Consider the following 14333-nt stretch of genomic DNA (forward strand, 5'->3'; position numbering starts at 1 on the left):
CTTGAGCCAACTTTCAAATTCAACCCTAAGAACACATTTGCCTCCTTTTAAGAGTTCTTCTGAACCTCTGGAAATTCCTTCCCTTGCAGCAATCAGCTTAACCTGTGCCTTGACAGTTAAAATAAGTAACCAAAACTATCCCAAATTGTTGCAGCTTTTTATGATTCATCTGTATTGCTTAGGATTTTTCCTTTAAATTTCAGATTTCTGGAAGCTGCTTCAACTGAAATGACCCTCAGCCAAGCTAAGTGTTCGCTCCCTGGATGCAGCAGGGTACCTGCATGATGGGCCGTGTCCACGTTGTGGTCCGGTTGTTGTGGTTGACGTAGTAGGTCCGACCCTTGGCGTCCTTGCGCTCCTCCCAGCCCGAAGGTAAGCCAGGCGTGGTGTGCACGTAGGCCACAGAAGGCTGCTCAGGCAAGAAATCACTGAATTCTTATTTTATAATAGCTAAAAAACATTTCAAACTGTTGTTTGTAAAAAAAAGCAACTTGTTAACTTATACCCTTCTTAATCACAAAAACCATACGGAAAAATCCAGTTTCTGATTTAATTTAATTCAAGCTCTTTGTCATGTGCCTTTGAATCAAATAACTTTTTTCTCCCAAGAAATCTTTTGGGTCAGTTTAACACAGATCCAGCAAACAAGCTTATATGCCCTCAAACATTCTATTTCGTTACACATAATGATAAAAAGGAAGTCTATGTTTTAATGAGTTTTCCTTGAAAAGCTGGGGTTTGTTCCTTTCATCAGAATGGATAAGTAAGAGTTAAATAACCATGCAGTTCAGATCTCCCAAGTCCTGTTTTCTTCTTTACCCAAGGGTGTCTTGAATCAGTTGCCAGAAACTACTGTGGGTTTAGAAAGTTAATTTTAACCATTTTGCTCTGTCACAAATGCTGCACTCAGGGCTCCATGTCCCGACGACACGACATAACCCCAAACTAGAGCCTTGACTTCAGCATGACAAGAACTTCTACTAAAAGCTCCACAAGTCAGACCCTGTTCTAAGAGAAGCATACAGGTAGCAGAGGAGTCACGTCCTATTGCCCACAGGAACTACGTTTCTGTGTGTGGCTGATGTTCTTTTGTGCCCTTCCTGTCCGCAAAATACCCAAGCACAAGTTCATACACACAAGCCAGGAACTGGAACCGAGTGGGATGAAGGACCTGCATAATTCAGAGGCTGATGCACTACAAGCTCTGGGGTTTTGCCATGAAACAGTAAAGGCTCCCATTGAAATCCAGAACACTCTCTTCCTATCCTCTATATTCCTTGCTCCAGCAAGATAATGAACTTAATTCTTGTTCTTGCTTCATCTCCGTGAAACCTTTCCCAAAGCTCCTGCCGAAGGCAGTGCAGGTGCTGTTTAAGAGCAGAGCACAGTTGACACAAAGAACTGGAGAACTGCAGGGATAATCAAGAAAGGAAAGGAGAAAAGATACTGGATGGGTCAGAAAACTGACATACTCCAGCAGGGAAGAGAAAACAGGGAAACAGATGAAGAATCCAAGTACAGACTATCAGACTCATTTCTTTCTCTCCTGAAAAGCCAAGGGCTATTTTCCCTATGGTTTTCACAGAGCTGGCAGGCAATGAGAAGAGCACCTTGCCCAGGCTGTGCCAGCGGTTGCCAATCCATCAGTCAGGGGTCAGGAAGGCCACAGTAAGGGCTGCAATCACTCCACAGTGTCTCAGTTACAACTCAGATACTGGGAGAAGGATACTGCTTCTGGGCCTGAGCCTGTGGGTCCCATTCCAAGGAGGGGGTCTGTAGGGATTCTGAAAGCAAAACCAAGGTGACCAGAGAATTTTACTGCTGACAGGTTGTTCGTCTGCAAGCCTCAGGCACCCAAAGACCCAAGAGAATGGAACCTTTGAAGACAAAGGATTTAGACCATGAATCCTGTGTAAGTCCCAATTCCTCCACAGATCTGGGATCTGGGTGTAAATGCTGAACAAAGACAAGGGGGGATTAGTGACTGCAGCATGGTGAGGTAAAACATCTTGGTACAGCTGCACTAATGATGAGTCACTGATATTTGAACTCAGCTTTTTGCAGGAAAATATTAATATTTTGCTCTAAAAAGTCTAACCAAGACAAGATGCTCTGCCAAGAGAGTACCACTGCACTGCAGGTTCATCTAGCACAATTAACTAACCACTAATGAGTCAGGTATTTTATTTAGACTTTGCTATTTCCAAGTGTGCTCCTCTGGTTCTAAAACTAAAAAAAACCAGTGAATATAGACAGTATTACAGAACAATGCATCAACACCCAAAGTAAGATTTATTTATTTCCCAGATGTAAACAGCAAACCTACCAAGTATAAATTAAATTTCTTTCTCTGAAACAAATTCTCTAGGAGGGCATAAATTAATAAAAGCCCTTTATGATAGGTTACTGTAAATGACTTCCATGAAATAACTCACTTCAGACTGACAGTTAATTAGGTTAAAGAATGGGATTTTTTGGACAAAGTTCAATATAGATTAAACCCCCTTTCCTTGTATTACACTTTCAGCAAAGCACGTCAAGAATTTTATTGTATGATCAAACTACAGTCTTGGACTGCTGAGGAACTGCTGGAAAATGAAACTGGCATTCAGTAAGACCATTAAGAGCTCTGTGGTATATCACTGTACCCCCACGGCTCTCAAATTAAGACCAACTTTAAGAATTAAAATTAATTAGTCTAATGGAGAGGAAGGAAAGACAGATGCAAGATGCACACAGCTACACGTACAATGATTTGATGTCTCTAATCCCTGCTGCTTCCAGTATTCCTTTTTAAAGAATTAGCTGTTGTAGCTTTCATTTTTCAGGAGCCCATAGCATCTCCTTAGTGCACAGCTTCGTCATAACTCAATGTTGCATCCATGTCCCTAAACCATGCCAGTATTTGAGTGCAAGCAGTGTTTTGAGAAATTTTGAGAAAATTTGGGACAAAAAAATGTAACATTCAATGGCTGTATTTCATTCAATACATGAATGCTTGCTTTGTGGAAAAAAAAACCCCCAAAACTTCCTCATTGTACAAGACCTAAATGTCCCCCCATTTTGTTTAGAGATAGTGCTTGATAAAGGGTTTTATTACCGTTGGCTCCTCTCCACCTGTGACAGTTGAAGAACGAGCTCTCCTAGAGGGACCACTCTGCTGTTAAATGATAATTAATGTTACACATATTTACTGAAGAAGGTCACAAGTTACTGTCACATCTTTAGGAGCAAGGCATCAGACATATTTACTGAGAGAGCAGTTAGATGGATAATAGCAAATCTGAAAGTCATCAATCACTAGTAACCAAGCCAGAATCCCAGAGGAGCGCTGGATTAAGGAAGAACATGTACTTAGCTGCCAGAAGAGAAATGATCATTAGCTCAGGAAGGATGAAATGTGGTTAAGATCAGGTAAGATGATGTTTTAGAGCAATGCTCTCAGTGCTACTTATTTGAACATGTGCTCAGGAAATGAGTGTCCCTCAAGAAGCAGGAGAAAGGCCTCTCCCCAGCCCCACCTGCCAGCCCATGTACAGCCCCCGGCTCCAGCAGTGCTAAACACAGCAATAAAGCAGCACAGCAGCCCTTGTTCCCCCTACAGTCAGGCACAGAGAGCAATAGCTGAGGCACGACTGCACTGGGACCCATCCCACTGCTCACCCCCAGAGCCAGGGACATGCTTCAGCTACACTAAATAACTGCTACAGCACAGGAAAAATCCAGCCAAGAGAAAACCTCCATGGTTTCTGGAAGTGTTTGCCCAAGAGCAGCAGCAGAGAGAACAAGCAATGCACAGACAAGCAGCTTCAGTAACAAACTTCTTGGTATGCACAGGTTTTCTATTTGCAGATTCACATGGGACACATTCATAATAAAAAAAATGAAGACAAAACTCTTGATGAAGAAAAATATAATTTTTTAAAATATTCTTTTGCAATCTGACTAGTTTTACTCAAAAGCACACCTTGCACGCTCCTATTTTAAGTGGTCTCTGTACCTACTGCTGAGAGGTGGCAGAGAGAACAAACCTGCCACCTCTGCAACTCTTGCATGTGGGCTGTAGGACAGGCACCACTTTCTGTCAGCTGGAGCAGAGGTGTGCATGGTTCTGAAGGGAGAGAAGAGCTTTGTTGACAAAACATCTTTGTATTTTCTCCTGTTTGAACAATCTCCTTAAATAAACCTGCAGAAGTTGCTTCCCTAAGACCCTCAGATTAAAGAACTGAAATTCTACCCAGGTATGTCATACCAGACTCTCACCAAAAGCCTCATTTTCACTACAACCAGGCAAAACACCAATCCTTTGGGATTTTAGACAGATTTATATATTGCAAGTAAAATCAACTCATGGGTCGCAGGAATACACCTGCTGTGAGAGTCCTGCGGCTGCTCCAGTTCCAGGTAGAGCTGGTTCTCTTGCCCTCTCCTCCCCCAGCTGGGAACACCCCTTGGAGGAGTTTCTCTCTCCACTGACTGCACCATAGGAGTGCAGTAACCTAAATTTCCATGTTCAACAACTGAGGAGAGTGGGACTTGCTCAGTCTCCAAATGTTTACTTCTCTCAGGAATGTCCTCCTTTTTTAGCTCACATGAATTTGGTCTCCGTTGCTGTTTGGGACAATCAGATGCCCACCCTGGTCACTGATCCGTGTCTGACTAGAGCTGACCCAAGGCAAGGTGTTATTCAGAATCAGAGAATGTCCACCCAAAAAGTAAGAAATAGAAGGGACCTCTGGCTTACCAGGGATAACTGGGACTGTTCAGCGACGGTGTCTGTTACACTGCAGGACCTCAGTCGTGAAGAAGGGTCTCTTTGCTGAAAAAAAAAAAAAAAAAAAAAAAAAAAAAAAAAAAAAGATGTATCCAAGTTAGGGTGTCTTAAAACATGAAAACATGATGGTTATTCAGAAAATTCAGTAACTACAGGTACTAACCTCTTTGTAGCAAATCTCCTGTAAACAATTATCTACTTCTGCTTTACCACAGAGTGGTATATCCCATTTTTCTGCTTCCTATACACTACAAAAAAAGGGGCCCATTCATTTTTCTAAAGGAGAAATGTCAACATGAATAAACTCATGAATTATTGAAAAAATAAGGCATTAAGAAATAAATCCAAAATCAAATATTATGGATGAGAGCTCAAAGTCTTTTTTAAAAATTCATTTACTTAAAAATTCATGGTATTTAAAAAAAAAAAAAAAATCAGTTTTGATTTTCCTCTTTGCCTTCTAACTTCTGAATTAGTTGTGTCTTTTCCCAAGACACATCCTTCATGACTGTGAACTAGAAATAACACCTCCCTCAAAAAGCAGATATGCATCATGTCTGATTGACACTACAGTGTAGCTCCTCCCTGCCAGTCCAGCTGGGCACTCCAGGGCTGAGCAGTGTTCAGGAAAATACAGCACTGACTGCTGCAGTAAAACCAGTGGAGGGCTACTAAAATTGCCATTCTCAACACAAGCCCAAGTGCCTCTGCATGCAGATCCAGCAGAGCATCAGAGCTGTCACTTGCTGACCAACCTCTAGGTGACATTCCCATCAGTCAGAGACCAACTGCACTGGCTCTTTGGGAAAAATGCACCTAATCGAGATTCTGTTTGATGAGAACAAGAGTAAATATGATTTCTTATCTCTTGAACTGCAGAGGTACCTTGATAGCATCATACTAAGAATATAAAATAAATAAATCAGAGCACAATGTTCTGTTTAATATTTACAATTATTTTTGTAATCAAAGAGACAGAAAACATTCCCCCACTTGTACATACATTATCCTGATTTTTTATGGTATCCCCATTCTGACTAATGGATAGTGCAGAGACCATTTTTCTGTTTTTCCCTTTCCTTTGAAAATTCCTAGGTCTACTCTCATATATTTTGTTTCACTAAAGGTCTAAGAGTAGCAGAATCTGAAGTGAAACTCACACAGAGGAACACTTGAAATCTGAACTGAGGAATTCTGTTGTCCGAGGCAGTTTGCTCGATGGTGAAACTGTGATGCATTTTTTGGAAGGGAATTTTAACTGCATGCTCAGGTTTTCCTGAGACCAGCAATCGCTCCCCATGCATGAAGTGATTCAGGTTATGCCAAATAAGAGCACATTTCTGCACTAGAGGTTTACAGATTACACATTACGTACAATCAAAGAGCTGAGTTGTTCCCCATTGGAATCAGGAGTGACCTGGAGTCTTCTGCTCAGCTCCTCAGATAGCTCCTGAGGACTGGTCCGGGATACTGGAGATGCTGGAGGAGGTGGTAGTGACAAGCTTAAGGAATCCCCACTGGCACTTGCCTCCTCTGAAATGGTTTCCCAAGGCTAATGAAAGAGAAGAAACTAAGCTCAGGTTTTATACAGACCGAATCTTCTTTCCCTTTGCCTTCTGTGTGATCATCTCACTGTGCCCAACACAAACAACAGCTTCTCTTCCCCCTAAATCAAGGCACTACAGAAAACTGAAGCACAGGGCAGTTACAGCCAGTCCACTTCCCTTCTTTTTATAAGTTACTACACTGTTGTTCAGAGCAGAATATGAAAGTGTTTCTATCAATGTACATATGACAAGCAATTTGGAATGATAAATGTTTCTCCCAGCATTTACATAGGACTCAGCCTTGTCCACGGGCCGCCAGGCAGCTGCAGCTGCACGGGACCTTGGCAGAGTGGCTCTGGCTGTGCTGTCATTGTGCTGCTGGCATTTTCCCAATGTAATTTCCACAAATGCTGTGTAAAACCACGACTCTCTGTGTTGCACAGTAATTGGCTCACGTGTGAGAAACATGGCAGCTCGAAGTTTAGTCAGCTCCTTAGGCCCAAGGCTTGGGCATACCTCAGGAATGTCTCCGCTCTCCACAGGCTCTGGTTCCAAATCCTCACTGATGTGGCGCCGAGAGCGGAACCGCCTGTGAGCTGCCTCTTGGTTTATCTGTCTGATATTGTTATCTGACTCGGATCCCACGTCGCTGCAGAGGGGGGAACACAGCATGGGAAGGAGAAAAGAACAAGAAAATAACCCAAGTTAAGCGAAGCCCCCACTTTGTCCATTGCCTTCAAAACTTTGGTAATGCTTTTGATTATAAAAATCATTATTCATGCATATATCCAGCTTCATAATTAGGAGATTGTTTAATCCCTCAGTTGAAAGAAAGTAAAACTGGAAGCACTTCACAAATGTCACAGAACACCAGGTTGGGAAGGACCTCAGGGATCATCTGGTTCAACCTCTCATGGCAGGGAAACCATGGCCTAGACAAGATGGCCCAGCACTCTGTGGAGCCCAACCTTGAACGGGTCCAGTGCTGGAGAATCCAGCACTTCCTTGGACATGGTTTAGTGGTGGCCTTGGCAGTGCTGGGTTAAATATGTGATTTTAGTGTAACTCTTGACACTGTCAGTTATTCACACTCTGTAAAATGTAAGCTTGCCACAGCTTTCTAAATCTAATCTGGAGAATATATTCCCACGGCTTGCAGACTTCTCTGATAGCACATCCAGGGAATGAAGCCTATTCACAGAATAATAACCAGGATCTCCTCAAAGCTAATCTGTTCAACTTCATTAAAGCTTAATAGAATTGACTTTTTTCCTTACCTCTTCAACAGTCTCTATAAACAAAGTAATTTATTCCTGTTAAATTACTTACTGAAAAATTCCTTATCTGTCTCCTAATATTCTAAGGTGCATTGTTAACGCACTGCCTTCCCTCCCATCTCAGACTTCCTGGAATTTCCCAGAGTACTCTGTGTCTCTGTGATTTGCTGGGGGCGAGGAAGTCTCTTTCAGGCATAAAGCGCGGTTTCCTTTCCGACTCGAGCTCCAGCCTGGTTCTCCATCCCACACAGCCCCCAGCCCACGGCTGCTTACACGAGGCTGGGTCGGTGCCACTGGGTGGTCCTGTTGTTGTGATTCACGTAGTAAGTCCGCCCCAGGTTGTCCACCTTCTCTTCCCACCCAGGAGGCAGCGGAGGAGGTGGCAACTCCTCCTGACGTTGAGATGCGGCATCGCTGGAATCCACCACATCCCAGCCATGCTTAGGAATGAAGGAGAAAGACCTCTGTGGTTACAGTGTGCACCTCATTGCAATGAGAAAAGAGCTAAATCCCCAGCAATCTATTAAAGAGGGATTCCCAAAGGTGGCTGGGTATTCTCCTGGTGGCTCAGTGCCAAAGAGAACCAACTGCTAACTCTGTTTTCAGGGCTTTATCCTTCAAATACAGCTGACTCTACAATTTTTCTTGAATCCTTCCCTGAGGACTCAGCCTTACCTCAGAGTCATCCCTCTGATCACTGTTTTCTTCCTCTTGGCCACCATTTTTAGGCATATACGCCATTTTCAGTCTCAAAAAACCCTTCACGCGAGATTTGTGGCTACAAGACAAGGAGGTACATTGCATTTAATAACTCATTTTTAAATAACTGCAAATCAAAAAATCATGAAGTAAGAAATGTTTGAAAGTTCTCAAATGTTTTAAAGGTCCTTCCCCTCACCTTCTTGGTCTGAGGAGGAAATCCTTAAATGTATACGGCCTCTCCATGGTTGGGTCTTCAGTCTGTAAGCAGTGGAGAAAATGGCAAATTAAAGGGCTTCCCCACAAGTCCAGCCACATAAAAAACATTCACACATCAGGCTGACAGATTACATCTCTGATGTCCACTGAATCCTAAGTTACCTAAAGCCTGGAACCTTGGAAACTTTCTATTCCATGAGAATTTCAGCTTTCTTACCAAGTAAGTCATATCCTTCACATGTGTGAACACACAGCTGCAGGAATTTCAGAAGTAGGAATTTCAGATGCCAAGGGAAAAAGATGATGAATCCATATGCACACTTCTGTTGATTGTCTGGGGAACTTTATTCTAAACTGGAAGCATGAACTATGTTATACGTGGCAGCCAAATCCCACACAGCCTCTCCTTTCCCGGCCTGAACTCTGCCCCTGCCAGTGTCCACTTTCTCTGGGAGAGACACGCTGCCCATTTTGCTCAGAGATGGCAGATTTTAACCAGCTCACCAGCACCAAGGCATGCATGATTCGGCACTGCTGTTTAGTGCCCAGCTGGAAGGGACGTGCTCCCAGTGAGGAGCTGTATGTTTTACCCAAATTCTGTCAATAGTAATTAGCTGGTATTGGAAAAAAAGGACTTTGACAAAACAAATCAGCAGAATTAGAAAGCTGATTATGAATTTGTTAATAAATACACCCCAATGGCTCCTATTAAGGTCCTGGAAGGATGACTGAAGATGTACAGCATGCTTCCCTGAGCCAGTGTGCACACACACCTTCCCAACAGGTAACTCTCTCCCTGGAGCAGGGCAGGAGCAGGTGGGGAAGCATGTGGGAGGTCCCACAAGGCCACAGCTACTGAAGAAAGGACTGCTCCGAGACACAGCAGCTTCGGCAGGGAAAATATCTGAGAGGAAAATTACTCTTTCCACTGTTCCTATTATTTATTATCAGGGCTATTTAGGTCATGTCTGTGCATAAGGATACCAAATGGAGATATCCACACAAGCACAGACCAAGCAATCCTGCACAACACAGCTGGGATGACACAAGCTCCCATGAGAAGGGAAGGATGCATTTGTAACCACAAGGTGCTCGTGATCCTTCCCTTGTAGCTTTCCACTGTTACAAGTTTATAACCCCACACACCATGTGCTGACTGGAGATCAACCATAAAAGATACTTCTAAACAAACGTCACTGTGCAAGTCATTACAAAGCCATTTTCCTCCCACAATAGCATACATCAATAGCAACAAGTCAAAACCAGACACAAAAAGCCAGTTATGCTTAACTGACACCTTATTTTGATGTAAACACTGCAATAACTTCACCCGTTCACACATAAAAAGCCCTGCAAGGTCACAGATGTTAAGATTAATGTGCACAACATTTAAAAAATATTAACTACATTCAGTCAATATTAGTCATCCAAAACAGTATATAATACCAGAAATGTTTGTACCAAGGCTAAAGCAATCACTGCATATACGTACACGTTTGTTGATTCCTAGTTATAAATCTATAAATAGGAATTGCACTCAATTTAGCCTCTAATTTTGCAGTCCATGCAGAATCCTGGCTGCTGGGGGGAAACCAGACAACTGGAGCTTTACAGAGTTACAGAACCAGCTTTACACTGAATTCCTCCATTAATTAAGAAACAGAAACAAACATTACCACCCTCAAACCAAACACCTCAACAGACAATAAAATGATTCAAACCCTGTGTCAATTACTTTCAATTGATTGCTATTGAACTCTTACTGCTGGCAAAGAATTCGATTTCAGCTAAAATAATGAACAGATGACATAGTTCTGGCAGCCTTTTGGTTCTCCATGCATTTGCTGAAGCAAATTTGCTATCCCAAAGCTTTTTTTGCACAGAAAGTGCATCCCTTCCATGCACAGCTGATGCATCTCCCTGTCCCTGTGCAGGTGAGGCTTGGTTGTCCGTAACAGTTTCCTTTAAGCTCCGCTGGGAGCACTTGCTTTAGGAGAATGTAAGTGGAGTGTGCCATCAACTGTACACAGCCCCAGGGGTTTTCAGAGATCTGGTGCTTACCGGGAGGTGACTGAGTGGCACATCCACCTGGCCCAGGAAGTCGTCTCTGGTCTGTCATACAGAAAGTAAACTTACATCAGAAAAGCAAAAAATTATAAACATCAACCTAGTCACAATGGTTGAGTACCATTATTTTAGGAATCACTGGTTTCTACCCTCTTATTGTTGCCCATGACTTGTTGTTCTAATTCATTTATCTCAGCACAGGATTTCCTGTGACACTCCAAACAGGCTCCTGAGCCCAAGGCACGTGTGGTGGTGCTGACACAATTCTGCCTGGGGGGAAATCACCCCAACCAACCCAGAACCCCTCCAAAGCACTGAGGAGCCCCAGGTGGTTTCCTGTTGAAGGGGGACAGATCCAAGCTGCCCTTCATGGACTGACAGTCCTACACTTACCTGTTGTGGGAGCAGCTCACCTAAACAGGGTGAATTCCAGCATTTGGGTCTAGCGAATGTTACTCACAACAGGCAAAGCATGGAAATGTTGGCAGCAGCTGAGGCCAAAGGACGCCAGTGGCAGATGGGTGTTTGCTGTGGGACCCGGGCCCTGTGCTTGAGGGACACTTGGGATTCACTCAGACAGGAATTTTCAAGATCAAGCAGTTGCATTCTTCCAAACCCAACCGTCTACCAGGGAACACAGTTTCTCCCAGATACTGTTTGCGACACCAGATACCAGCCCCAGTGATTCCCAAATAACCTGCTGCCTATTTATAACCATGCTATGCACAGAATTCCAGGAAGTGCATGCTGCTGCTGCAGAGCCAAGTTTACATATTTCTCATAGCAGAGCATTAAGTTTAATATTAAAATTCACCTTTTATATGATAACATCATAAGAATTCTGTTTCTACTACAAAGATAGGATGACATTTCATGATCCCTACAGAATGGACACATCCTGCTGTGCTGGATGCTATGGAACAACACAGAAAGCACATCTGCACCAAGGAGACCGTGGTTCTTCCAGTTTTAAGTAAAAACAGTGAGTAGATTTTTCATTACAGAATTTTGACTATTAATCTTCTTCCTAGCAAATACTACAAAAACCTGGTAGCATGCCCTGTTTTTAGGGAATTAACATATTTTCCCCTTAATACTGGCACCTGTACTTGCCAAGTACCACCCAAGTACCTGCCATCCCTGCTTCAATACAGTCACTCCAATAACTACTCTGAAGAAAATATACCTATTGCTACATCTCTTCTTGCAGCGTTTAGCTCAAGAAAAACACAACTCATGGATACAGAAAATGTTCAGGTAGGTTAGAAACACCCAAAGACGCTGAACCAACAAAATATGTTTGTAGCTTACAGTGGAACTGGAAACCCCTCAGTCCCAGACAGCTCTGTAAGTGGAATTACTTCCTCATCTACTTCTGCATCGATATGGTCACCCTTACCAGAACTAGGGCTCTTATAAAACTCACTCTTTATGTAACACTTGACTGTACATATACATCTGTAAGAAAAGGGGGGGAGGCTAGTATATTAATATTAGTATTTAGTATTTTTGTTCTGTGAAAAGAATTTTCTCTTGCAAGCCTCCACTGCCCTAATATTTAGGCATTCTCATTTTGGGGCTTCCTGCTTCCAGCAAAGGCATCTCATGAGCCACAGGAACTTTTTCCATTGCCTTCTTTTTCCAATTTCTCATTATAACAATGTGTGTTTCGAGAACCTCTCTGTCACTAAAATCCAGAGAGCCACCCAAGGCACCAGCCTGCTCTGCTGTGTTTCACAGTATCACACCGCTAACTCCTGCTCCAGTCTGATCCCCCCCTAGACAGTGCGTAATCCATTCTCCACAACAAAGGCACAGGATGCAGATGCTCACTGAGCTATAGCTTGAATTGGACTTTCCCAACCAGAATGAGTGACCCCTCAAATGCTATTGCTCCCTAAGTTTTGCTCCTGTGCCACCTGGAACGTGGCCTCTGTGTGGGTAGCAGGACAAGCACACGCAGGCAGGGGTAGGGCAGGGCTCGGATGCTTTGTTATAGTCTTGCTGCAAAGCCCAAGTATAATAAAAGCTATCCCAAAATTTCCTAATTAGCCTTTAACATTCCAGAGCAATTTTACAAAGTTTCAGCATCCCCTGTTGCACCTGTTGGGTTGGTTTCGTACATTTACTGTAGAACAGGAGAAAGTCAGACACTGTCCTATTTCCCAAGGAGCTCTCTTGAAGTGGAAGGTCATCACTTCAGTGTTTTTGCAGAGACATAAATACCCACTGTCAGTTCAGGAAACCCAAATCTGTCCAACCACCTCGCTCATTCATGCACTGATCCTGTGGGAAAGCAGCATCAGGCTCACACACACCAGGCACGGTGGGTGTTCAGTGCGCTGAATTTTCCCGAGTGTGTGAGGGACCCCTCACACCTGCAGAGACACTGCAATGAAACATGGTCATCACTGAATCCCAAGAACAGCCGAGCACCTCAGCTGTCCAGTGAAAGACAATGGAAAAAAGGTGAGGTCCAGGGGACACATCCAACACAATACATGTATTTTATGCCATGTCCAACGTAAAGAAAAATAAAGTGAGACAGTCCAACTTGAATACTCAAATAAGTCAATCTTACATTAAAATATAATCTGATGTTTAAATGTTCCAGATCAATCTGTGAATGAAGCAGGTATCAGGATTAGGGACCATTCCTGGGAGCAGCAGGAGTGGCAGGGTTCAGGCACCTGACTTTCTTTCTAGATACACAGATAATACAGAAAAGCATCTGTGTGCCATGGAGGGAGATAAGGACAAGTAGCATAAGTAATAACTGCTGGAAGAAAAAAGATACTAGCTTAAAATAGATTTTGGACCAAGTAATACATGTTTAATATCCCTTTGTAGTAGAGTTTGTATGTATTTTACTGATGATATCATTAAAGATCAAGATTAGAAGACAGCCATCACTAAGGGCAATGGGACAAGGAAACACTTCATTAAGTGTAATCAGTAGACAGCGACTGAAAAAGCTTTAAAATCCAACAGAACTACTTGGAAATTCTAACTTGTGCCAAACACCTCAGAATGTGAAACAACTGCTCAGCATAGGAGATTTAGGTGATAAGGTGACACTCCCAAGCCAAATCCATGTAAAAATTAGGCTGCAATTTGGCACCTATCCAAGCTGCAAGCCAGGAAGAAAAGTCTGGGATAAAGTTGCAGCACCCTAAAAGCCCTTAGTCTCCAAAACAGCAGAGAAAGGAAAAACATCCCTTGACACTTCGGTACAAAGCAGTACACTTAGCTGAGCCACAGGATTGTATACATGCACCTCAGCTTTACTTAGGATGACACAAAATGGGAGTCACATTTAGAAGAAAAGTACGAATAAACTATTGTATTGATGTTCATTTCAAACACTGAAGCTTGTTGTTTTCCAGAAGGGAAAGTGCCAATAGTTAACAGCTCATCTGTTAGTGGCTTGCTCATTTCAGCTCTGGAATAAAAGGTGAATATTACCTCAGATGCGCACCCTTTATTTAACCTGACCTCTAAGAGTGGTGAAATGTACTATTCACCATAAGGTAAAACAGACATTACAGTTAGGCAATAGCTGAGCACACGAGCAATTACAACAGGCAACTGAAGTCCACTTAGCTTTATTCCAGCCTGAATAGAAATCAGAAGTTAGAAAACAGCAGAGCTACAACAGGTCGGTCAGGACTTTGACTAAAAGGTCACACAAACAACGTGAAGGATCTGCAGGAGTGGGCAGGTGTCACGGAGATTAAGACCTTTAGCTAC

General features: G+C 43.0%; 1 protein-coding gene across 8 annotated transcripts in view; it reads right to left on the reverse strand.

The window, feature by feature from the left end:
- The window catches only part of NEDD4L (NEDD4 like E3 ubiquitin protein ligase), a 103813-nt gene that overhangs the window by 15672 nt on the left and 73808 nt on the right, over positions 1-14333 (reverse strand). For 4 of the 8 annotated variants that reach the window (XM_048290901.1, XM_048290902.1, XM_048290896.1 and 1 more), the window contains 9 exons: positions 10578-10628; positions 8497-8558; positions 8274-8376; positions 7872-8038; positions 6838-6970; positions 6150-6326; positions 4745-4819; positions 3101-3160; positions 278-409 (listed from right to left, as the gene is read on the reverse strand). In XM_048290901.1, the coding sequence (XP_048146858.1) occupies positions 278-409; positions 3101-3160; positions 4745-4819; positions 6150-6326; positions 6838-6970; positions 7872-8038; positions 8274-8376; positions 8497-8558; positions 10578-10628 (960 nt within the window). The remainder of the gene's footprint in view (positions 1-277; positions 410-3100; positions 3161-4744; positions 4820-6149; positions 6327-6837; positions 6971-7871; positions 8039-8273; positions 8377-8496; positions 8559-10577; positions 10629-14333) is intronic. The other 4 variants (XM_048290903.1, XM_048290899.1, XM_048290900.1 and 1 more) reach the window with 2 other exon arrangements.

The sequence above is a fragment of the Corvus hawaiiensis genome, chromosome Z (genome assembly GCF_020740725.1).
Source record: "Corvus hawaiiensis isolate bCorHaw1 chromosome Z, bCorHaw1.pri.cur, whole genome shotgun sequence".
Taxonomy (NCBI): domain Eukaryota; kingdom Metazoa; phylum Chordata; class Aves; order Passeriformes; family Corvidae; genus Corvus; species Corvus hawaiiensis.